The 22,981-nt window shown below is 63.3% G+C and overlaps 1 protein-coding gene across 1 annotated transcript in view; it reads right to left on the bottom strand.

Moving 5' to 3' along the window:
• The window catches only part of ITPR1 (inositol 1,4,5-trisphosphate receptor type 1), a 181,156-nt gene that overhangs the window by 28,693 nt on the left and 129,482 nt on the right, over positions 1-22,981 (bottom strand). Inside the window, exons 40-49 of the mRNA XM_054694812.1 lie at positions 21,319-21,451; positions 19,521-19,711; positions 8,250-8,430; positions 7,892-8,145; positions 6,242-6,442; positions 5,450-5,560; positions 3,886-3,981; positions 2,402-2,524; positions 1,624-1,728; positions 658-850 (exon numbers count right to left, since the gene is read on the bottom strand). Coding sequence (XP_054550787.1) covers positions 658-850; positions 1,624-1,728; positions 2,402-2,524; positions 3,886-3,981; positions 5,450-5,560; positions 6,242-6,442; positions 7,892-8,145; positions 8,250-8,430; positions 19,521-19,711; positions 21,319-21,451 — 1,588 coding nt within the window. The remainder of the gene's footprint in view (positions 1-657; positions 851-1,623; positions 1,729-2,401; positions 2,525-3,885; positions 3,982-5,449; positions 5,561-6,241; positions 6,443-7,891; positions 8,146-8,249; positions 8,431-19,520; positions 19,712-21,318; positions 21,452-22,981) is intronic.

Raw genomic sequence — 22,981 nt, 5'->3', positions numbered from 1 at the left:
CCCTGCCCGAGGACTGTGCCCAAGGGTGTGTGGATCTGCCATGGGGAAGCATGCCAGCAGGAGGCCTCTCTTCTCTCAGTTGCACCCCGAGGGGCAGGGTGGGCTTGGGGTGGTCTCCTTCCAGGTGGCATGTACCTCACTGCCCCAGGGGTGTGGCTGCTGGGAGCTGCAGGCTCAGAGGCGGACAAACAGGTTGCCCTGGGGGAGGCTGCCTGCCTTCACCCTCGCAGACCAGGGGAGCTGGGGGCGGGCCCAGCCTCTGTGGCCAGCCGTGTGAGGCAGGGGCAGCACAGACAGGACAGAGCTGCTCCAGCTCAGCCCACAGGGCGGGGGGGCAAGGCTCCCAGAAAACAGACCCGACCACCTCCCTCCTGCAGCCCCATCCCCGAAAGAGCAGAACACACCCCGGTGAGCCCGCCAGGACAGGAAAACGGGCGGGCGGCCCCGGAAGAACAGTCCAGGCCACAGGCCTGTGCCTCTCAGTTTTCTACACCAAGAATCCAAAATCAAGCTTTTTGGAAGCTTCCCCAGAGCTCTCCAGTCCAGCCCCTCAATGCTGCCCTGGGGGACGCCTCTCCAGGGGCCTCCCAGAGCCGGCACCCCATCCTTAGTGCTCCCCGCCCTGCCCTGGGCTCCAGGTGCCGGCGCCACACCTACCCCGCAGCTTCTTCTGCCAGTTCATCTCGTTGAAGAGGTCCTCGGAGCGCAGGAAGAAGTCATTGATCTTGCTGCCCTGCTCGTCCCGCTCTGTTGTGTAGTAGACGCGCAGCTTGGACTCCTGCGTGAGGAACTCGCAGATGCTGGGCACAGGGAAGACGATCTGCTCCATGGTCCGGTCCAGCCTGACAATCTGGGGGACACAGCCCCGGCTCAGCTACCTCCCAGACTGCCACCAGCCTGCCCATCTGCCTCCGCCTCACAGCCCGGGCGGGCCGCGTCCCCAGATTCGCTGAGACCCCCGGCGGAGCCTGCAAGCGCCATGGCCGCGGGCCCAGACTCTAACATGACCTTGGCCCGGGGCAGGAGGCTGCCGGAGGCGGTGGCTGGGAGAGCACTTGGTGATGCCCGGGTCTGTCTGGTGGAGGGTCTCCATGGCCAGGGAGCAGCAGTTCTTGCGGAACCGACTAGTTCTCCATAATTTTAACAGCCACACAACGTTTTACGTGGCTCACAGGAGTCTGTCTGTCCTGCACAATCTCTGTCCCTCATGGACAGTGGAACTGCACGGCCAGCCCCTGGGGCCCCAAGTCTGCACCAGGGAAGCCCCGCCTGGGTGACCTGATGACCGTGTGAAGGACCTGGCTCCTCGGAACTGCATCGGGGTGCCCTGCCCAGGGCAGGACGCCAGGGGCCTGCACAGCTCTCGAGACCGCTCTGCAGAGCCTGGGCCCCATGCTCTCGCCTGCTCGGCAAGGCCTGGCCCCCCGCTGGCCCTCATGGGCTGCCCCCAGCAGGCTCCTGCCCTCACTCCTGCTCCCGGAGATCCTGCACTTGACGCCACTTCTCAGACAGCCTCCCTGCGCCTGCCTCAGCAGCGGCCCTCGGGACTCACGGCGCCCTGAACACTCTGCCTGCAGGAACCCTGACAGGCTGCGGCCGCCCTCTCTAGCCCCAGCCCCGCACCTCGATCTGGGCCGTGTGCTTGGCGTAGAACTCCAGGGCCTCGTCGCCGTCCACCTGGCCCCCGGGCTTCAGCATGGTCTGTAGCTCCTTGTTGTGCCGCGCCAGCTGAACACAACACACAGGCCCACACTGAGCCGCAGGCACACGTGCACCCCAGCTCTAGGTGCCAGTGCGCCACGTCATGGGCCCTCACGTGCGCTGCACCCTGCTGCTTCAGGAACAGAGCGGCCAGCCCAGGGCTCCCCGGGTCCTGGATGTATCACACAGCATTGGGTGTCCAAGCCGCCAGTCACTTGCAAGACCCTAGACCCCCTCACGTTAAATGCTGGTCGGGACAGGAGGGGGGACCAGGCACAGGCACTCGGGGTGCACCAACCTCCCGCCATCCTGATTTGGCCTCGGAGCTACTTCCCGTGCCCAAGAGAGGCCACAGGGATGCACCCGCAGGCCGGCCCCGCCGGCAGCCCCCGCCGGCAGCTCCCGTTGCCCAGGAGTGGCAGGACACTGACAGGGGTGCCCGGACGGGAGGTGTCTGGGCTCAGTGCTGGGCAAGCGAGTGGCCAGGTGTTCCCTGTGGTGGCAGGTGCCCCGGCACAGTGCCCACACCTCGGGCAGCTGCTGGGAGGTGGCAGTGTAAGGCCTGGGACCCAGTATACACCCGCCACATGGGGCTGGGCCTCCCAGAGTCCTGCGGCCACAGCCAAGGGCGACACAGCCGGGCCCGGTCCTCCAGGAAAGGCGGGCGGAAGGCGTGTGGCGGGCCGGGCGCAGGGCCTACCTGGTGGGCCAGGATGTAGATGTTGTGGCCCACGTTCCTGGGGGAGGCAGCGCCGTCCTCTCCATTCTCACCGTCCTCGAACTCCACCTCCCCCTGCAGGTAGGCCTTCTTGATCACTTCCACCTGCAAGAGGGACAGGCCACAGGGCCGGCCTCAGGGCTCCAGCAGGGCTCGCTCACACGCGGCCCACCCATGGGCGGCTCCGCCTCTGCGGTCGCTGCTGCCCCTCACTGCAGCAGTAACGTGCTTGTCCTGCCAAAGCCCCGAGGCCACTATTTGGGGGCAGGGGCCCCAGCACGAGGTGCCATCGGGGAGCAGGCTTGAGGCGCTCCCGCGGCTGCAGCTCTTCCTGCCCAAGCTCTGCCACGCCCATTGCCCACCTGCCTCACATCCAGGGCAGGCTCCCAGGCACAGCCCCTGGCAGCCGAGAGGCCACCCGACTCTAGAAGGCCCTTCGCAGGGAGCCCCCGTCTGCGGGGCAGAGCAGGGTGGCCAGTGAAATGGCCAGGACAGTCATCTGGCCAATGTTTCCCATATCCACGCAGCATTTTAGGTTAAGTCAGTCTGAGAATAGGGACAAAACGCCTTCAGCTCGTGAGTCAGAGGACAAGGGAGCCATTTCTTTGAGCCTCTCGGCCTCCTGCACCCCGCGGGGCCTCTCGGCGGGGGGTTTCTCAGGCTGAGACCTTGGGCTGCGGGACCGACTCACTGGGCTGAGAGGAACGTGGGCACGACAGCTACATCTCTGGGCCGCTCTGCAACAGCTGTGACCACGCAGAGGCAGCAGGCTGCCTGGGGTGGGGTGGCCACACGCATGCACATGCCCGTATGTGCTCAAACCCACACACACCTGTGCACACACATGCACACTCACCTGCACACGCTCACATGCACGCACACGTGCCAGGGATATCAGAGCCCCTGGGGCCCGGTGCCTGCAAGGGAGAGGCCCACGTGCCCCATCTCAGCCTCACTGTCGCTGCGTCTCACGGGTGCGGCACCACCCCTAGCGACTGCGAAAGTCACCCCAAAATAGTGTGTTTTGAGAGAAAAACAAAACAAGGGCACCTAAAAAAGCCCCTTCAGTGTCCGGGACGCTGGCACCAGGGCTGCTGAGTCCTCTGCTCTGGATGAAGAGTGGCAGGAAGAGTGTCTGAGTGGGGGCAGCGGCCAGGCTCCTGGAGGCCTGAGCTCACCGTCATGCCTGGTCTCCACAGCAACAGCCCTCGGACTCGGGAGCAGCACCGGCTGCCTCCCGGCAACGGGGGCAGGACAGTGGCCGGGCTCTCTGCCGGCCACCGAGGTGACCAGGAGAAGGGCAGAGCCCAGCACCGCACAGTCCCTGGGGCTGGGCAGGCAGGGCTGGGGGGCTCACCCGGGGTGCCAGTCTCGCTCCTGCACAGACTGGGGGTGAGTGTGCCCCTGACCAGATCCAGACGTCTGCGGGGACCCATACGGTGCACGGCTGGAGCGGCCAGACTCACCAGCTCCTTGGGCCGCATGTTGTACAGGATCCGCTCGGCGTTCTCGCTGTCGTGCCGGCTCTCCATGATGGCCAGCAGCAGCTTGGAGGCGTTGTTCTGTGGGGCGGGAGGGGGGACAGGAGCTGTGGGGCTGCCTGGGCACGCGCCCCCCGTGGGCGGACACCGAGGCCGCAGTCACACTCCCCAGCGCCCTGCCCCACACAGTGGCAGCCCTGTTGCGTCACAGAGGTGGGGGGCGGTCAGCCTAGCCCCCTGCTGACCGTGTGAGCCCGGGTGGAAGCAAGAGCACACCTGGGTGGCGGGAAGGCTGTGCCCGAGGAGAGCGAGGTCAGAGGTGGCTCTGGGGCCACGGCCCACTGTCACCCGGCTCCAGGCACGGAGCAGGTGCTGGAGCTGACCCCTCTGCCTAACACACCCCGTCAGCGCCTCCACCCAACGCCAGGGGTCCCGCTGGTACCAGTAACCCCGGGGCCCTGCCCCACTTTGCCCTCCATCTGTGGTGCCGGGGTGCCGGGGGGCGGTGTGGCAGGGGGCCCAGCTGGGGCAGGCACCCTGGTACTAGTCCTCGGATGGCTGGGCTGGGTGGGGCCACGGGCTGCTGAGCGGGAGGAGCGCCTGGGCCTCCCCGTTTCCAAAAGTGCCACAAGCCGGTCAACGGGCCGGGCGCAGGGCCGGGTGTGCGAGTCAGTTCTACACAAAGTCCGTCCCAGGAGGAAAGAAAAGCCACAAAACCACAAAATCCACCCAACCCGTTCACCCAGGACAATCACTCTGGACTGTCCGTGTAAACGCGGAGGGAAGAATCGAACGCCAGGGACGCTGTGGGCTTCTGGCCGGCCCTCTCCGCCGCGCCTGCGAAACACGCCGCTGGCCCTGGGGTCCTGGGCTCCGCCGGGCTGCTCGACGGGTGGGGTCCCTGGACAGACCCCCAACACGCCCAGCAGGACCAGTTAAAAGGCAATGGGCCCCAAGAAGCCATGGGCCTCAAAACAGACGCGAGACCAGGAGGGTTGACAGATTCAATCCTGGGGAGATGCCGCAGCCCACGGGCATGCATGGGGGCTCGGCTGAGAGGAGCCAGAGCCAGGGGTGGGCAGCAGCCCGAGCCCCCGAGGTCCCGTGCCACGTCCACCCTAAACACATTTGGTTCTGAGGGGCTGGGGCGCCGGTGGGGCCGATGGGCCCTCTGCACCCTGCGGTCTGCCCCAACCCACAGGGGGCGTCAGAGGTCACAAACTCCCCGTATTTTAGACCAACACAGTGAGGCCGCCTTCTGCTAGAGCAGCGACAGGGTGGATGACAGGGTTCCCCGACAAGGGAGACAGGAGTGGGGGTTCTGAACAGGCGTGGTTGGACTGACCTTCAGCCACCTCTCATGCTCATGGCGGGACTCGGAGACCTCAGAGGGAGGGCCGCTGCAGCCAGCCCCTGGGCCTGAGCCCTCGGGGCACACCCCTAAGCCCCAAACTTGGGGGCACGGGAGTTCATGTCTCAGCCAGAACTCATGCCGGGGACCCGCGGGTGAGCCCAGCCTCCCCACCGGCCACGCCCTGAGGACACTTGCCTTCAGCTCCAGCACAAGGTCCATCCTCTTCTTCCCCAGGGGGTTGATGTCGTTGAGGATCAGGGCCGTGATGATGTCGATGCCGTTGGACTCGTGGGTGGCGATGCAGTTCTGGGCACAGACACACGCGTTAGGATACGGGCCTGAGACACGCGGTGCTGGCCGGCCAGCCGCCCACGCCGTGTCTCTAAGAGCCACGTGTTTTCCGTGGAAAGTGGTAAAATGAGACAGTGGACGGTCTCCAGTTTCAGAATTAGCAGTGGGCAGCAGGAAGTCCCCACGCCCCACAGCTGGACAGTCGGCCATGCCCAGGCCACCGCACGGGCAGGAGGCTTTGCTCTCAAGGACACGGAGCCGACGCTGGGCTGCGGCCACCCTGTCCCTCCAGAGGTGTGTCCCCCTGTCCACCTCCCACGGCCTTCAGTGCCAACTCCTGATCAAGGCTGCAGCCTGGAGGGCGTGTGCCCTGTCTGATCCATATGAGGCAGGAGCCCAAGGCACGGCCCCAAGTCCAGCCTCTCGGGCAGGCAGCACCCGGGGCTAGGAGGGAATTCACCTTGATGCCGTCTGTCTCCTCCCCCACCGTCCTCGTTTCCCATCCCTTTCTGCTGTAGTGGGACCACCCACCCGTGCTGGTGGCCAGGAGAGGCGGCAGCGTGGACGGGGCCTGCCGTCTCTGTCAAGTTAAAGCTGGACACTCACACCAACCAAAGCCAGCCAAGCACGGAGACCGGGCGTCCCTGCCAACGGCATGTCCAGAACAACCCCCACCCCCACCCCACACGCCAGTACCTGGTTCTCGTGGCAGGGCCCCTGGCAGTACTCGGTCAGGCTCTCCAGCGTCTGGTTGATGAGCGCCACGTTTTTCTCATTGATGTACAGGCCCAGCAGCCCCAGGCCGCCCGTGGTGCTCCCGCAGATGCAGTCCAGGAACTGCAGCGTCTCGCACACCAGGTTATAGTTGGTCTTGTTGTTCTGGCAGCGCAGGAAGTTCTGTGACGGGCCGTGCCGGGGTGGGCGCAGGTGGGGCGCAGAAGGGAGAGCTCGTCAGTCCTGCTACTCGAGCAAGTGGGGGTCCCTGCCCTGCTCAGCATCCCACAGAGGCCCAGAGCCCCACTGAGCCAGCCGTGGACCTGCCTGCAGCCACGCCACCACGGCCACCCCCAGCTCCAGTGCCACCATCACGGCCCACTGCTACCTGCTCCACCGGCTCCTCCTCCTCCACCTGCATCTCCAGCTTCTCTACCTCCATCTCCACCTCCAGCCACTCTCCCAGGTGTGGGCCCCAGGAAGCAGCGGGGGAGGCGCCCCTTTGTCAGCCGGCTCACACACCTGCAGCCTTCTCAAGTCATCTCTGTTCGTTTCTTATCCCTTCCCCCCCTCAGGGGTGACGTGCAGAGGTGGTGACACCCCCAGGGGCGGGACTTATGTTGGAAAGGTGACAGTTACGGGCTGGCTGAAGCACGGTGCCAGGGCCTGGCCGTTTCCATGGTGAGGGGGCGGCCAGTGCGCAGCACAAAGGCCCGGGGAGTGTCCCCCACAGCCGGAGGCTAACCGGACACCTGGAGCAGGCCCTACCTCCACCCGACACAGCAAGACCCTCCTCACACGCAGAGCAAGAGACTCCAATGGTCTCTTCTTAAAATCAGGGGAAATTAACTACAACGTTTCTTTTGTTCGGTTGTAAGTGACACGCGTCAGCTGTGGAGAGGTTGTGGCGCAGGCAGGGACGGAGGATAAAGCACTGGCCCTGTGGCCGCGGACCCTGCTGCCAGGGCGTGCTGCTCCCGCGCCAACCCGGGCAACAAGACGTGCACAGAAGGGACTGGGGGCCACGGACATGCCCAGCAGCTGGGCAGCAGCTAGATCATCCTCAGCGTGCCAACGCCACCTCCAGTGTGTGTGGCGACGCAGACAGACATCTAGGACGTGCTGTTACGTTTAAAAGGACAAAAAGGCAAAGCGCAGCTTAGTGCGCAGGCGCGGCGCGGGGAGGGCCAGAGCATAGCACGGCCAGGCAGGGCCCGGTGGGCACAGGCGAGAGCAGAGACCCTCTGCCTTCTGAGGGCTGGTTTTCACCTGAGCCTCCACAGAGAGAAACTGGTGTGTTCCTCGTGTAACTGAAGCCTTGCTAAGCACATGTGTCAACAGCTGGTAACAGCCTGTTCAAGGCGATGCTCGGCCCTAACAAGGGTCCTCGCCCTCCAGCCTTCAGGGGTCTCAACCTTCCAGGTCTGGTGGCGGTGGGAGGGGCAGGTGACTCTGGAGCAGGTGATGGTTCACACGGGTACATTTTTCCAAGGGTCCCTCTTGCCGGGGGCAGGAGAGGGCCTGGCCCATGGGCTCCGACCCACCTGCGGTGTGGCTGCTCCGACCTCGCCCCCCCCCTGCAGCACCCCCACGCTCCTCTCGGCCCCACTGTGGGGGTGGGCGCGGCCTCACCTGCAGGTCCCGGTTGTGGTTCTCGCAGAGCAGCTGCAGGAAGCGCAGGATGGGCTGCATGATGGTGATGACCGCGCTCATCTCCAGCTCGTCCTTGGGCTTGTCGGCCGCGGCCTGGGCGCCCTCGGCGGCCTGGTAGTGGTCATCTGGGTCGGCCTCCCTCCGGAAGGTGGCGAAGGCCTTGCGGGTGGCAGCGGAGGCCTCCAGGAGCTGGTCCCGAGCCTCCTCCGTGATCTGTGTGGCGGGCTCCTTGGCTGGAGCGCAGACAAGGCGGCATCAGCCCTGCCACCGCCGGGGATGGCCCGGGTCCCCACAACCTCCCACTGGGGGCGGCGGGGCGGGGCATCTCGGGCCTCACCTTTCTTCCGCGATGGGGCGTCCCTGTCCGCCTCGTCATCTTTCTTTTTATTCCCCAGGTCGCTGGTGTTCACCGTCACCGTCGCCTTGATTTCCTGCTGGGCCACCTTCATCCGGTCGTAGAAGACCTTGAAGAACTTCTCCGACTTCTTGTCTTCTGTCAAGCGGCAGAAGAAGGAATGCTGCCCGGGAGACCAGACGGCCAGTGAGGGGCGGCGTGGCCCACGGCCCCAGGAGAACTAGACCGGCCCCGGCCGCCCCAGGGCCTCGCCTTTCCACATGGGCCCGGCGCTGCCGTCCCCCGGACCCCGTGGCTCAGCTTCCTGGGAGCTTGAGGCCACACGTGTGGCGTCTTGGCTGGAGCAGTGCCCTGGGCCTGGGCTGGCCTGCGGTGGCCACTGTCACCCCCAGAGCCCCGGGGCCCAGGGCGCATGCCGGCTGAGGGCGGGCCACGAGGCTGACAGGTGAATGGCCCCAGAGCTGTCCGAGTGCAGAGAACAAGGATGCCCTTGGTGGGACACAACCTGCGTGGAAAACGTGCTTCTCCAGTCAGAAGGACCAGCCAGGGAGCGTGGCCAGAGCGCGGGGGCCCTAGGTGTGCACCGCCGGCACAGGCACGTGGGCTCAGGGGCTGCTGTGAGCAGTGGTGCTGGTGTTGACACAAAACACAGTCTGGTGTCTCCTCTTCCCTAAGAATGCTGCTTTTTGCCTCTTCACAACAATTCCCTGCTGTGAATTGTTTACATCAAAATACAACACGGTCATCTCCAGGGGGGTAAAACAAAGCCCCAAGCAGGAAATCACCCTGCAGCCGGATCTGCAGACAGCACTCCCAGAGGGCAGGCGGCCTGGCCTAGCAGACACAGCCTCTCAGCTGCCTGGGGCCCCAATTCTTCCCTCTCGCCCAGAGCCAGCTCAGCAGCCTGGGGACCCACGTCCTCACCTGCCCACAGGCCATGGTCATGCTGAACCTCCTCCGGCCTCCAGCCACATGGCCGAGGGTTGACACCGAGCCCTCCCCCTCCCTCGGGAGCTTTACCAGCCCTGCCTGCTCCCAGCAGACAGCACAGGGCGCCTCCCATGCGCGCTCTGCCTCTGACTCTCCCTGTCAGCCGCCCCCAGAGGCCAGGACACAGGTGGCTGCCCCACGGAAGCTCAGCTCCTCGCTGCGCCTGGAGGTCTCGAGACGCCCATGCCCTGGCTGAGCCTGTTATAGGACAGGGAGAGGGGCAGCGTCATATGTTTTGTGTTGATGCGGCGGATGGCAGAACCCATTTAGAATAGGCAGGTTTGTGGGGGTCTGGGGTGCCTCTCCCTGTCCTATAACAAGCCCAGCAGCAGTGTCCGCAGGTGCCCCCTCCTTTTGTTTCAGTTCCTGATATTTCATCCACTCACCCATCACTCCTTCCATCCACACACCCACCCATGCAACCGGCCAGTCACACACCCATGCGTCCATCCCCCGCCACAAGCGCCCGCAGCGATCCACCCTCTGTCCACCCGTCCAGCCACCATCTGCAGTACGCCTGACATCCGCGGGATGCGCGCCAGCCCCAGGTGGTACAACAGGGAGTGAAGAGGTTGGACCCTGTCCTCCATAAAAACAGCCGCCAGCCGAGGCAAAGACAATTCAGTTACCACCAGTCGCCAGTAACCACGTGTCCCTGTGAACAGGCCCCAGCCTGGAACGGCTGTGAGCAGCAGTGAGGTGGACAATGGGCCACGGCCCCCTCCACGCGGTGGGGCCATCCTGACGTAGCCCAGCCGGCGCATGGTGTCCGCTCCTCAGCAGGGCCTGAAGGAACTTGTGTGCTCACCTGCGTGCCACCTGACAGGTGTGTGGGCCCCAGGTCGGGCTCACCTGGACGCAGCCAGGGCAGGGCCAGCACAGCCACAGGCCTGCTGAGCCTCCTCCTGGACTGTCAGAGGGGGACGGGGGAGCACGCTCTGAGCAGCCCCCACAGCAGGCACCCCGCCTGCAGGACTCAGGCCCCCACAAGGTGCTCACACCTCTCTCCTGCAGATGGGAGAGCCAGTCACCGAGACGCGGGTCTCCCCAGCCCTCGCTCCCCAACCTGGCAGGCTGGAGGACACCCTCAGAGCCGCCAGTCCATAGCAGCGACAAAAAGAACCTTCTGGAGTGCTCTGGTGGTGCCCACACAGGCCGCCATAGTGGTGTCGCTGGTCTCCTCACCCCGGAGAGGACAGACTCCTCTCCTGGAACCGTGACTACGCTACCTCAGGGGCACAGATGGCTCTGGATGCGCATAAGCCCACCTTCCAGCAGGCAGGTGAGGGTGGACGGTGCGGGGGTGACTCCAGCCCACGCATCGGATCCGTGGCTGGATGGGCCTCAGAGGGGTGCAGCCTGCCGCCCCCCAGGTGTAGCCCAGGCAAGACTCACGCCAACTTGCAAGATATAGAAAGTGGTCGTGTGCGGCAGCAGCTCTGCAGAGCCTGTCACAGAGATGCAGAGTGCACCCAGCTGGGGCCAGCAGTGGCCAGACCTGGGGTGCCCGCACTCCCACCCTGAAACGAGGGGGCCCGGCAGCACGTGGGCCTGAGGGGCGAGAGGAGCAAAGTGCCAACAGCTGGGGCAGCGGTGACACTGCCTGAGGCTCGCTGCTGGGCCGAGTCCCACGGGGAAGTGCTGACCGCTGGGCCGCCGGCGCTCAGTGACTGACTTGGGCCAGGCGGATGGTCACGTGGGCCCCTGGCTGGGGCCGGCTCACCCCCGGCCGAGAGCAGCTCAGTGGGCTTCTGGGAGGCGCCTGGGAGAACACACCCCTTAAGGCACAGCCGCCTGCCCTGGAGGCAGGGGCACCCCAGAGTCCCGAGCCCCAGCGAGTGCCCTGGGGACAGCAGGTGCTGCACCACCCCAGGCTCAGGGCCGTCATGATGGAAAAGCCCAAACCCAGGCAGTGGAGGCGGAGAGAAAAAGGAGAGGAAGGCAGGAGCCTGGGGAAGAACGCGGCCTCGATTTCCCCATGGGAAGGAGGGTCGTGGCCAGCGGCTCGGCAGCTGCCAGAGCCCGGAGCCTGGACTCAGCCGCTGGCAGCTCCTCCCCAGACAGCGTTCTCAACTGCAGGCCAGGCCGCTGGACGGGGCCCAAGGGGAAAGTCCCTCCGGTTACTCAGAGGGAAAAAAAATTACCTTCTCGGTGTGGAATCTGGGGATCTTTTATGCAGATGTGTCTAGCAAGAGTTATGAGGGGGAAGTCAGCTCGCCCTGGTTGCTCCAACAGGCTGCTGCTGTTGAGAATTGCACAACTCCCGGGCACGGCAGGGGTGGGTTTGGGTTTTGTTTTTTTTTCCTCTCTCAAAGCCTGCTCCTGGGAATGACTGATTCTTTTCTAAGAACATTTCATTACAACCTCCCCACGCAGACCCTTAATTGCCTGTGCTCTGGTGGCAACGTGGCTGGAGGACAAGGACGGCCCTCAGGAGGCTGCATGGCCAGGCCGGCGGGCAGGCACGCCCGATGCCACCAGGGCTTCTGGAAAGCAGCTCTGCTCCCCTGCAGAGAGCTGGGGGGCTGAGTTGTAGCAACCTTCAACCTGCAGATAACAGAACCCCCTGAGCCTGGGAGCAGCCGAGGCACACGGGTCTCTCGTTTCCTTGGCTCCAACCGATAACGTGCTGGCGCCGGGAGCAGACCCGGCCGGGGTGGAGCACGCAGGATGGTGGGTTTGCAGAGCCCTTTTCCCGGGATGTCTGTCCCAAGGACCACAGGATCCTCGTGGTTAGAGTGGACAATCCCATCACAAGGAGCGAGCTTCGGTGCGGGAGAAGGCAGGCGTCCAGGCCCCAGCCTGGGAGGGAGGGCTGGAAATGAAAAACGGGACAAGCCCGAGGGCGGGTGGACAAAGGCACCTGCAGGCAAGCCCTGCTGCCCCAGGGCTGGAGGGGGGGCTGCTTCTGCAGACAGCCCGGGGGTCCTGAGCAGGTGTGAGAGACAGCGAAGCTCACAGGCTGGAAAAAAGAGAGAAAGAAAGGAAAGCGGGAGGAAGAAGGCGCCGGGAGGGGTGCGAGGCCGAGAGACGGAGCAGAACGCCATGGCAACGGGCGTCCACCTACCCGCCGCCCACCGCCCGCGGCGGAGCCTGTGCTGACGCACGGAGAGTAAGCGGCTCCCGCCTGCCGCCCGGAAGGTGAGCGCACCCAGGAGCTCTATAAGCCCTTCTCAGGCACCGTCTGCCTGCAGACAGTGAGCAAGGAGCTATAAATAGCAGTTATGTAACATCGCTGCTGATTCCTGTGCTCACCAAAAAAATGCGGCGTGACCTTGTTTTCTGGTGCAGCATTTCCCGGGCGCTGGCTGAAGCTCCCCAGGCCAGAGAGGGGTTTTCTGAAAGTTTGCACAGCAGGATCACGTCCATGCTGGGAAGCCCCGGGGTTCGAGACAAGTACCTCTCGCTGTCAGGACTCTGGCCGCCCCTCAGCGCCGTCCTGAAGACGCCAGAGCAAGACCCTGCCATGTGGGCGCTTCTGGGGGTGCAGCCCCAACACACGCACTGGTGGGTTTCAGAATGGACCCGGCACAAGGGCCAGACAGGCAGCGTCCAGGGGCCGGAGTCTCCTCCTTACACAGGGGAATGCAGGAGGACGGGTCCAGGGTCTGTGGACAGACAGGCTGCACCGTGGGGCTGAACGGCGCGTCCAGGCTGCCCACAGGATCCTCAGAAGCACCTCCTAGGACGCACCCTTCAGTATCCTCGAAAACCCTCAGACGAGAGCTCAGTGCCGGGGTCTCCCGAAGTGTCCCTGTGTCTCGGAGTGTGTGGCCTCAACAGGGAGACCAGGGCAACTGTGTGCAAGGGTCCTCCGGGAGCATGGTCGGGGCTGAGGCAGCCTGAGGACATGCGGCAGCCACCGGGCCCTCCGCCCGCCCAGTCGCCTCGCGTCTGCAGCGCTGCGGTGACCAGGAGACGAGCCATGGGGCGGGACATCTAGTCCACACAACAGGCGGGTGAGCACAGAGGCCTGGACGCAGCCACAGGCCCTGGTGTCAGGCAGCCTCGGCCCCACCTCGGCCCACCCCGCACGGAGCCGTCACTCCTGGACTCCTGCGCTCTCCAGGTGGACGGTGCCGGTCGGAGGAACCCGGCAGCCCCGTGTCCCGGCGCGGCGATGTTGCCAGGTAACAAATGTGGAAATATACTCAGAAAACTGTATGTGACAATATACAGCCTCCGCGCTGCAGCTGATAACCGAGGGAGTGTTAAAACACCATGTTCTCTTAACACTCGGGCTTTTGGTGTGAAAATAAAATTAAACGGGATACTTCCTCTTGTAAATATAAGACAGGCATACAACTCACACACGCATCCACTAATTGGGGATAGTAGAGGGCTCCCCGCAGCCACCGCAGGACCCCCTCCCCCGTGCGAGTTCCAGCGGACTCCAAGGATCACAGGTAAGGGGCAGGGTCACCTGTGGCCACAGAAGGCGCCTCACAGAAAGGACCCCCGTGGGGCAGAGAGGAGCGCCCACCTTATCATAGCACTGTGCCTTCCATTGTCCGTGGGCCCCAGGCCCACCTTCGGGGTTCATCAGACAGCCCAGGGTCTTCCTTCCCAGCCCACCTCACTGGGGACGAGGCTGCCCCACCTGAAACAAGAGGCCCTGCTCTCGAGTGTGAAGCAGAGCAGGGAGCCCGGCCCAGCACCCATGGGAGCCCGGCGACCGGGGCAATCTAGCCTGGCAGGAGCTGAGATCAACTTGAGGGGCACAAAGCTCAACTTGGGGTCAAAGCTCCGCTCTGCTAGCTGGGGCTCTGTTGAGACCCCCGGCTCCTCTCTGTAAGCAGCGTCTCCTCCCCATCCCCTGGACGAAAGGCCAGGACGGGCACTGTGAGACGCACGAAGCCGCTTCCCGCCCCTTCCACACAAGAGGAGGGTCTCAGCCAGCCGTCGGCCTGAGTACGGAGTGGGCCCAGCGCCTGAGCTGCTTCGTGCAAAACGGGCAAGAGCAGAGACGTGACGTGAGTGCCCCTTAGGCCAAGCCCACGTTGCCTTCGCGGCAGGGAGGCCAGCCAGCCAGGACCACGGGCTGGTCGGCTGCACGCTCAGGAAGCCGTGCCTGTGTTTCCTGGTCACTACCACACACTGGGCGCGGGGGCTGGCCAGAGGCGAAGGGCGGAAGCCAGCCTGTAACGTGCAACGCACTGCCCAGCTCGGAGGAAAGCAGGTCCCGGCTTCCTCCCCGTCACCCACAGGCAACATCAGAAACAAAGCAGAGGCTCCGGCCACGGCCACCCGAGCCGGCTCCCGGCACTTCGGGAAGGCAGAGGCGGTCCACGGACAGCAGGGAGCAAAGCCCCCTCCCTGCGAGCTCCCCTGGCCCCCGGGAGGGCTGTAGGCCACGGTGGGGGCTCGGCCTGCAAGGATCCAGGCCCGACTGTAAACCCCAGACACAGCAGCTGGCGAGGTCTGGACCCCGAGCAAGGGCCTGACCCACTCCCCACTGAGCAGAAAGCAGCCGTGCCTCAAGGGATCACCACCCCGGACAGTCACCCCAAGGAGACAGAGCAGTTACCCAAATGCACGTGCCTTTCCCGAGGCCCCAGGCACGGCGAGCGGCCCCACCTGCAGGGGAGGAGCCCGCTAAGTGCGCCCAGCACTGACCTCCCGCCGCCTCACCCGACGGTGGCTCTCAGGAAGGGTGAGCAGGGAAGTGCCTGGTGGCCACTGGGGCCGGAATTCTGTTCCTCAGTGACCATCTCTCCCGCGCCCACCTCGGTCCCCCCTCCTGGATGGAGCTGGCCTTGAACCACAAAGTAGCCACAGGGTCAAGGACTCCGTGGAAACGCCAGGCCCAGCTTCCCATGCCATTTCCTTCAGCCCCCACCGCGGGCGGGGGCTCCCGCCCTGACTCCCAGAGCGAGTTCTCTTTCTCCAGATTCTTCGGGAGATGAACACCCAGACGTGGGCACACCCCCTCTGCCTCGGGGGTCAGAGGGACAGGTCAGGGCAGAAGGCATTTCACGTGGGGCCGGGGAGTGGGCCGGGCAGGCTGCCGTGGAGCAGCGGCTCTGGTGCACACAGGGATGGGTCTAGGAGCGGCCGAGGACCATGGCTGCGGCGGGCAGCGTGCCAGCCCCGGAGGAGCCTCTGCAGTGGACGTCTCGGGGTATGGGGTCCATCTTCCATGCAGGGCTGCTGGGCCGGGGACAGGAGGGCAGGTGCTGCTTGGGGGGCCTCAGCTGCAGCATGGAAGACAGAAGGGCTGGGACGTGGGGGAGAAGGCCTTTTGGGGGTGAGTGGGACCAGCCCTAGAGAAAAGTGGGCAGGCGGAGAACCTCAGAGCGAGTAGAGGGCTCGGAGCTCCCCCCTTCAGGCACCATGCCGGCCCGAGGAAGGAGGAGCCGGATGTCCTGCTCCAAAGACCCCACACCCACCCGCCTGCAGCTCCGCACAGCCACCCCAGGAGCAGAGACACGGGGTCCCCAGTGCTGCCACAGCAGGAGCCAGGACATGTGCCCTTGGGCTCCTCGGGGTCCCCAGGAGTGCGCCCTCTGACCAGGAGCTACACGGAGACCCTCTTGGGAAGGCCGTGTCCTGAAGGATGACCCAGAGCTGGCTGGTGGCAGGTCACCTCCCTCCCACTGCCCTGCCCTCCCCCCCAGGTCATGGCGGGAGGCCACGCAGCCACGCCCTGGGGAAGGGCCTCCTTTCCCGCCCCCGCCAGAGCCTCCTGACAGTGGGGTCACCTGCCCCGGGCAGAGCCGGGAGCGCAAGGCAGGCGTGTCCACTCTGGGGGCCCAGCTCCCCGTGCCACGGGCTTCCCTAGCAGGCAGCCTCCCCGGAAGGCTCGGCCCTGGGCCCCCGAGGTGGTGGGTGCGGCGCAGGCCCTGCCGAGGGACGGTCCCCGCCTGCCCACTGGCCGGCGGCCCCGGGGAGCCGGGCCTGGTCCTTGTCGCTGCTGCCTGCGCTGCTTTCCCACACGGACAGAGCCTGAGGTCAGAAAACACCACTCACCAGTGACTCACTCCCGCCTTCCCTGCCAACAACAACACCCTTTTACGTAACCGCGCTCACACCACTCTCTTCCTCCTCCCGGGGTGCCGGCGCTGCCAAGCCCGGCCGGCCTTCCTCCCATCGGCCTTCCGCTGCCAGCAAGGCACACACCGCCCTTCCGCCCCCAGCGCTGCCCGGGTCAGGGGCCCGGCCCGGCCCCCCGGGGTCCGGGGAGGGGGCGGCGCAGCTCTCGGCCCGCCTGGAGGAGGGGGCGTGGGGAAGGGCGGCGCGGGGGTCCCCCGACTGAGTGTGCAGCCGCTTCCTGGCGGCGCCCTCTCACATTTTCCAGCCGAGCTGCGTACGTGCAGGAAAGAGCCCGTTCTGGGCGTGTCTGCAGGCCAGACTTGGCAGAGGGACGGCGTGGGCAGCTCTGCAATCCACACAATTCACTTGGCTTCTGCGCCCTGCAGCCGGCGTCCAGAGACTCGCTGTGCCGGGCCCTTGATCAGGCCGCGGCCTCCACCCCCAGCACAGGCGTCTACCCAAACCCAGCACCACGGCTGCAGGCCCCAGCCCTGGGCCTTCCCAGGTGAGGCTGGCCCTGCCTTCCTGCGGGAGAGGAGGCGCGGGAACCCCCCACCCCGCTGCCCCCCCTCCCCCGGCTGTGGGAACAGCTCAGGAGGAAGGAACACAGGCGCTGGCGGGGACGCCAAGGACGGATATGCGGGCTGCGAGGCTGGCGGCGCCCCACGCGTGCCAGAAATTAATTCATAAGCAAATGCTTATTTTATGGTTTCCCACTTCTGCAGACATGAAGGCGAGAGGCAAGATCTCTTCTGGGGCTGGCAGGAAGGGGGTGGGCAGCGTGGGACAGAGAAGGTTGACAGCGCATCCCGGGGCCCAGAACTGGGGGTGGGGGGTGCTTCCTTCTCCTGGAAGCGGGGGGAGGGGGCTGACCCTGAGGTCTGAGTGGCCAAGGACACCTGGGGGAGAGGGCCTGGAGGTCAGGCTGGCCTTGGACGTGACGGCCCTCAGAGAAGCCGGGCCGAAGGAACGGGGATGGCCTCGGGCCATGTCGGGCCAGGAGAAGCGATGGACCCTGCACCCAGGCCTGTTAGGACAAAAGGTGATGCGGCGGGTCACAAGCTTCAGAGTGAGATGCCAGCAGCCCACAGGACCCCAGCAGGTCCCACACATGCTTGTTTTGGGGGTTCCCATAAATTGAGTTCTCCAAGGTCCAGGCAATGAAATGCAGAACTTCTGGAGAGCCGCGGTCCCAGAGACTGTTCTCAGGACCAGTGCAGCCTCCCCCGCCCCAGAGCAGGCACAGGAGCCAAGCGGCCTGCTCACCCCGGTTATGGCTGAGGACCAGGCCACTGCCAGGACACAGCATCATCAGCCCAAGCAGCACATTTCCAGCCACTGTCCACAAACCAGGCTTTGGAGGACAGAGGCCACCGCGGGACGGACTGGAAGGTGGCTCTCGTCCCTTCCTCCTCCGAGCACATGCCGGCAGGACCCAGAGCCACAGGTTCAGAGCCACAGGCTCCCCTGAAGCCCTTCTGCCTCACTTCCAGAGCTCCCAGTCCTGCGAGCTTCCCTGCAGAGGCCCTTACCACCCTGACATGGTCCCTGGGTCCGGCGCAGCCTAGTGACCACAGACAACCTCCCCCGGCCCCCCAGGTCTGGTCTGTGGCCAGGCAGTGACAGGGCAGCTGAGCCTGCCTGCTGGACGACCACCACGTCCAGCTGAGCCCCTCGGTCTGACACGGGAGCTCCTCCAGGGCCTCCCAAGGGTCACAGACTTCGGCGTCACCACCTGACTCTCACGGCCTTGCGTCCCAGCCACATTGCCCGTTCCTCTGGGCTCCTCAGAGGAGTGAAGCTTTATTAAAACTCGGGGAGGGGAGGGAATAACCCGCGATTTCCAACTTGCATTTAGCTGCAACAGACAGCACCGCCGTCCCTCAACAGCATTCCATGGAAGGGGTGACGCCGGAGCCAGGAAAGCTGCAGGGATGTGTTCTCAGAAGCACGTGGTCAGGCCCTTGTGCCGGATGCGTCTGGGGCCTGAGAGGTCACCCTGTGCCTTGTTTGGCACACCTGGCCCACAGGGGCGGTCCCAGAGGTCTGGGCCTGGAGACTAACGCCCGAGGAAGCCAGGGAGGCCAGCAGGTGCCCAGCTCAGCTGTGCGGTCCTGGAAGCCCCGTGGCCAGAGACCAGAGCAGTGTCAGCACCACAGGGGCCCCAGGTGAGAGGGGCCCACGCACCATCGCACGTGAGGACGTCAAATGGCACCCCTGGGCAACGGCTTGGTGCCCCTGGGGCTCTGGGCCTGCGAAGGTCTCTGCCGTGGGCCCAGTCCCAGCACCGACCTCACAGGTGGGTATGGGCAGGTGGGGATGCAGGATAGGTTCAGGGCACCTGCCAGCCAGTCACAGGAGCAGACACAGGGCCGGAAGGTACCTTAGTGGGCACCTCAGCCCAGCTCACCTGCCACAGCCAGAAACACCCTTTGCTAACTTACACGAAGAATTTTGACTTTATTAATCCCGACTCTGAGTTTAAATTCAAGACCAGAAATATGTCAAGTCCAATAGACACAAAGGTGAGTCTTATGGAGAGTTTCTCATCTCAACAAAGCTGTCGTCAGAATATGTGCACACACCCCCCTAAGCAAACCTTCACGCAGACGGCCAGCACGGAAGGAAGACTGCACAGAGGGCGCCACAAATATTTAAAGAAATTATCCTAATTGCCATGTCTACACAAAAAGTTCACGTAAAAGTAAAATCATTCAAAAGTGCTTTTTTAAGGACGTTGACCAAGAGCTCCAGTTGCTCTTATTTAAAAATGGTCAGCGAACCCGGCTGACAAGCATCATCTGCTCGACTTCCACTCCAGCGCCTGGCTGTCCCGCGAGCGCAGGCTGCTCTGCTCCTGTGGACGACGCTGCTGAAAGGCAGACACGTTCACAGTCAGCAGTGGCTGCAGCAGCTCCAGAAAGACAAGCCACGTGCGCGTGCACACAGCTCTTCTCTGTCATCTGTGGGACCCTCTGGGGTCCTGGTTAAAAACGGCAAATGGACCTCAGTGCGTCGGTCACTGAGCAAATACTGACGGGCTCCTGCGGTGGCCCTGGCCGGCTGCCTGCACGGCCGCCCCTTCTACCAGTCTGCATGTGTCTCCCGGCCAGTCTGGCTTCTGGCTGAGTGCCCACGCGGGCTAAGGGCGGGCTCGTGCTCTCGAGATGGCACGTCCCCCAACCCCCGTGTCGGGTAGGACCCCACGAGTGGGAAGCCAGCCCCTCCTACCTGAATGGTGGTGTTGCCGCCTTCCAGAAGGGCGATGGCCAGGAGGATGCTTTCGTGGAACACACGGTCACTGGACGCGTTCATGATGAGGTCGATGACCAGGTTGGAGGCGCCCTCCTTGTCCAGGTGGCACTGGACCTCGGCCAGGCTCATCTCACCCCTGCTTACGGAGCCCGGCCCGGCACCGCCCCCTGGGAGAAAGAAGCACATCAGAGAATGACCCCGACCACACGCTTCCTGCAGGCCAGCGCTTGAGACGCCGAGGCCGGAATGGAGTTCTCGGCCTCTGCACAGCCTCCCGAGGACAGGCTGACCTAGCAGAGGCCAAGGCCTCGAGGCCCCGGCCAAGGACACCAGCTCTCAGTGGCAGAGATGGCTCAAAGGCGGCAGGTACAATGGAGAGAGCGAGACCCCTGCAGCCAGAGACCCCAAGCCGGGCAGCCAAGACTCCCCCTTAGTTGAGGTACAGTGATCCAGGGAAGAGGTACTGAGAACTGAGCTGAGTTTAAGGGACAAACTAAACCTCGATACTCGCTCCAACAGTCCTAAGGGCACACGGCCTGTGAGGATCGCATCAGTCCTCCTTCTAACAAAGCTGCCTAAGCCCCAACCCGCCCTTTCATATCACTCACTAGCTGGTTCATTCATTCAGCGAGTATTGACTCAGTCTTGGCAAGGAGCCAGAGGCTGGGGAGAGAGGTGTGAACAGAACACATCTTGTTCCTGGGGAGCTTTGGGTGAGAGGCCACTTAGTGGACAACTGTCTAGAAGGAACCTGCCCTGCATCTCCTCTGAAACACGGAGAGACGGCTGCTCGGCTTCAGTCCTGCCCTGCAGAGCTCAACTCAGATTCGACCTCCTCGGCACTGCCTGCCCTTGACCCTGGCTGCCCTTGATCTCTAGATCCCATGTGTGGCAGACGCACGCCTTGTCTCCTCCAGCTTCTCTGACACATTCCCAACCCCCCTCCTGACACCTCCAGGGCCTCTCATATTTATGGCATGACCACATTCCTGAGAGCATGTGAAGGGAAATCGCTTTGAGATCAGACGTGAGGCACCTCTCGTGAGGCTCCCTGGGTGCTTCTGGAGGAAAAGCTCAGCTTTGGGGTGCCCTGACAAGCATCCCTGTGGGAGCTGCAGCTCTGTGAATGAGCAGACGGGCTTCAAGTGAGCATGGGGTGAGAGCCCAGGTCCCTCTGCAGAGATGCTGGAGAGTGGCCTACCAAGCCCCCCACCCACGGGACCCCAGTGCCCACAGTCTTGATAGAGGGGGAGCCAGGCAAGTCAGAGGCACTCCTAGCCCCACCTTAAAACCCAAAGCACACCCACCGCGAGCTCAACCTCTACCCGTAACTGTGGTCACGCTGCTTTAGAACAGCTTCCAGGGCTTGCTTTGAAGCGGCTCTCCACGGGGATGTTTTTGGGCAAACTCCCATGGGGGTGGAGACTCTGGGGAGGCACACAGCATGGCCTTCAGATGGGGACACACTGAGGCCCAAATCACAGACCAGTCACTACCAGGCCGTAGCGCATCCTAGTGGTTACAGGGAAATGAAGTTTCTAGATCATTCAGTGGTCGCCACGAGGCCCACTGACCAGGAAGAGGGGCAGGAGGCTTCCTCAAGAGCTCGGTGCAGCCAACTCACTGGAGACATTCTTTTGACGGGAGGCAGGACAAGCTGCTCAAAAGCTCCCTTGCACCCAAACCCACCTTCAGAGCTTCACCCTGTTCTGCGGACCCCGGCACCTTGCGCCCAGGGCCCGACAGAGCGGCCGCCAGCATCTGCATGGCCTACCTCCACCCCCAGGCTTGCTGGGTCCTCCAGGCGACAGCGGGCCATTGCCAAAGCTGGTCAGGCTCTCTCTTCTTCCCGAAGGTCTGATGTTTCCATAGTAACGGTTGACCAAAATCTGCCTGAGCGCCTCACCCTTAATTCAAACAGGATAAGGAAATCAGGCTCTGGATGTAACACATAAGAGAGAGACTAATAATCGAGAAAATAAACACCACAGGAGACTCGTTATAATTGGTTCTGTTTTACTCAGTGAAAAGATATTAAAAGCATCTAGAAACTCTGAGGTTAACGTCAATATTTTTTCAGGAAACCCGATTTTTAAAAAAGCAGCCATCTAGAATGATAAATATCCGAAATCCTCTCTTGCATGATAAAGATAGGACATTAATTCTGAAGGACATCTCACAGTAACAACAGTCAAGGATAAGCCTTGGGGATCTCTTTGGGATCAGCCAGTAAAATTCAGACAGACTGAAATTTTGACAACACTTTCCACATAGCAATGTGAAAAAGTGACACCCCCCCCCCAAATTTGGGGTTTATGCCCCAGGCCCTAAGGGTATACTAAGCAGCCACAACGGTGCCTGATGACAGCAAATCTGCAAGAAAGCCTTTCTTACACAAACAGCCAACTGGCCAAATGCTAAAGAAAAAAACCACCTTCAAGAAAATAAATCAATGGCAGACATCAAATCACATAAAAAAAAAAATCAAAAGATCAGCATCATGGACATGACACTGGGATTTGCCTGGAAATAACCAGGGAGGCTCGAAGGGAGACAAGACGGTTGTGAATCGGGGGCTCTCAGAACTCCTGCCACTCTCTCTGTAGGTGTTCGAACACGTCCACCCAGAAGTTTTAAAACTATGAGCACGAGAGAATCCCGGACGGGACACGATCACTTTCCGCAGCCCCAACAGAAAGGAGCACCCTGAGGTTCAGGGGCCCCGGGGAAGCAGGACTGCCCCAGCCCTGCCCGTCTCGGTCAGGCTAAGGGCCTCCGACCCGTCCCCGTCGGGTAGTTTCTCCAGCAAAGGCTGTATGGGTTTCCCCTGGATGCGTTCCCAGGCCGGAGCGCCAGGCCTGGAGTTCCTCCCGCACAGCGCTGAGAGGTAAGTGAGAAGTCTAGCGGAGGGGGTGCTGAAACACAGCAGGTCTCGAAAATAGAGACTCAAGGGCTCTTCTGACGAGACCTGCAACTGAAACATGAGTCAGGAGAATTTAAAGTGATTTGTTAATAAGCTCCCAGAATAGGCCTGGAGATTTCAAGGGCGGGGTGTGCAAAACAAGACAGGAGGGCATGGTGGGGCGCAGGGGGGGTGGGGGGCGTCCTGAGAGCAGTGGGGAACGGAGGGCATCCTGAGAGAGGGGCGGAGGGTATCCAAGGGCGCCCCAGGGGGGGCAGGGGAGAGAGGCAGGAAGGCCTAGTTCAACGTCACAGTGGTGGGAGGCCCAGGCCCCGGCAGCTTTGCTCCTCTGCCGGGGACCGTTGCTGGTCAAAGACAAACTGGGAGGGGATGGACAGGGGGTGGTGGGGCAGCGCTGGCTCTGAAATGACAGTTCAGGAAATGAAAAATCTCCATCTCCCCTGCTCCACTCCACCCACAATGCTGTCTCTCATCACAGCTCAGCAAAGGCAGCCGCCTTGACTAGCTCCCGATT

Source organism: Talpa occidentalis, unplaced genomic scaffold (genome assembly GCF_014898055.3).
Source record: "Talpa occidentalis isolate TD23 unplaced genomic scaffold, MPIMG_talOcc4v2.1 talOcc4.10, whole genome shotgun sequence".
NCBI lineage: Eukaryota > Metazoa > Chordata > Mammalia > Eulipotyphla > Talpidae > Talpa > Talpa occidentalis.
The sequence above is the reverse complement of the archived record's forward strand: the minus strand, read 5'-3'. Positions and strand labels throughout refer to the sequence as shown.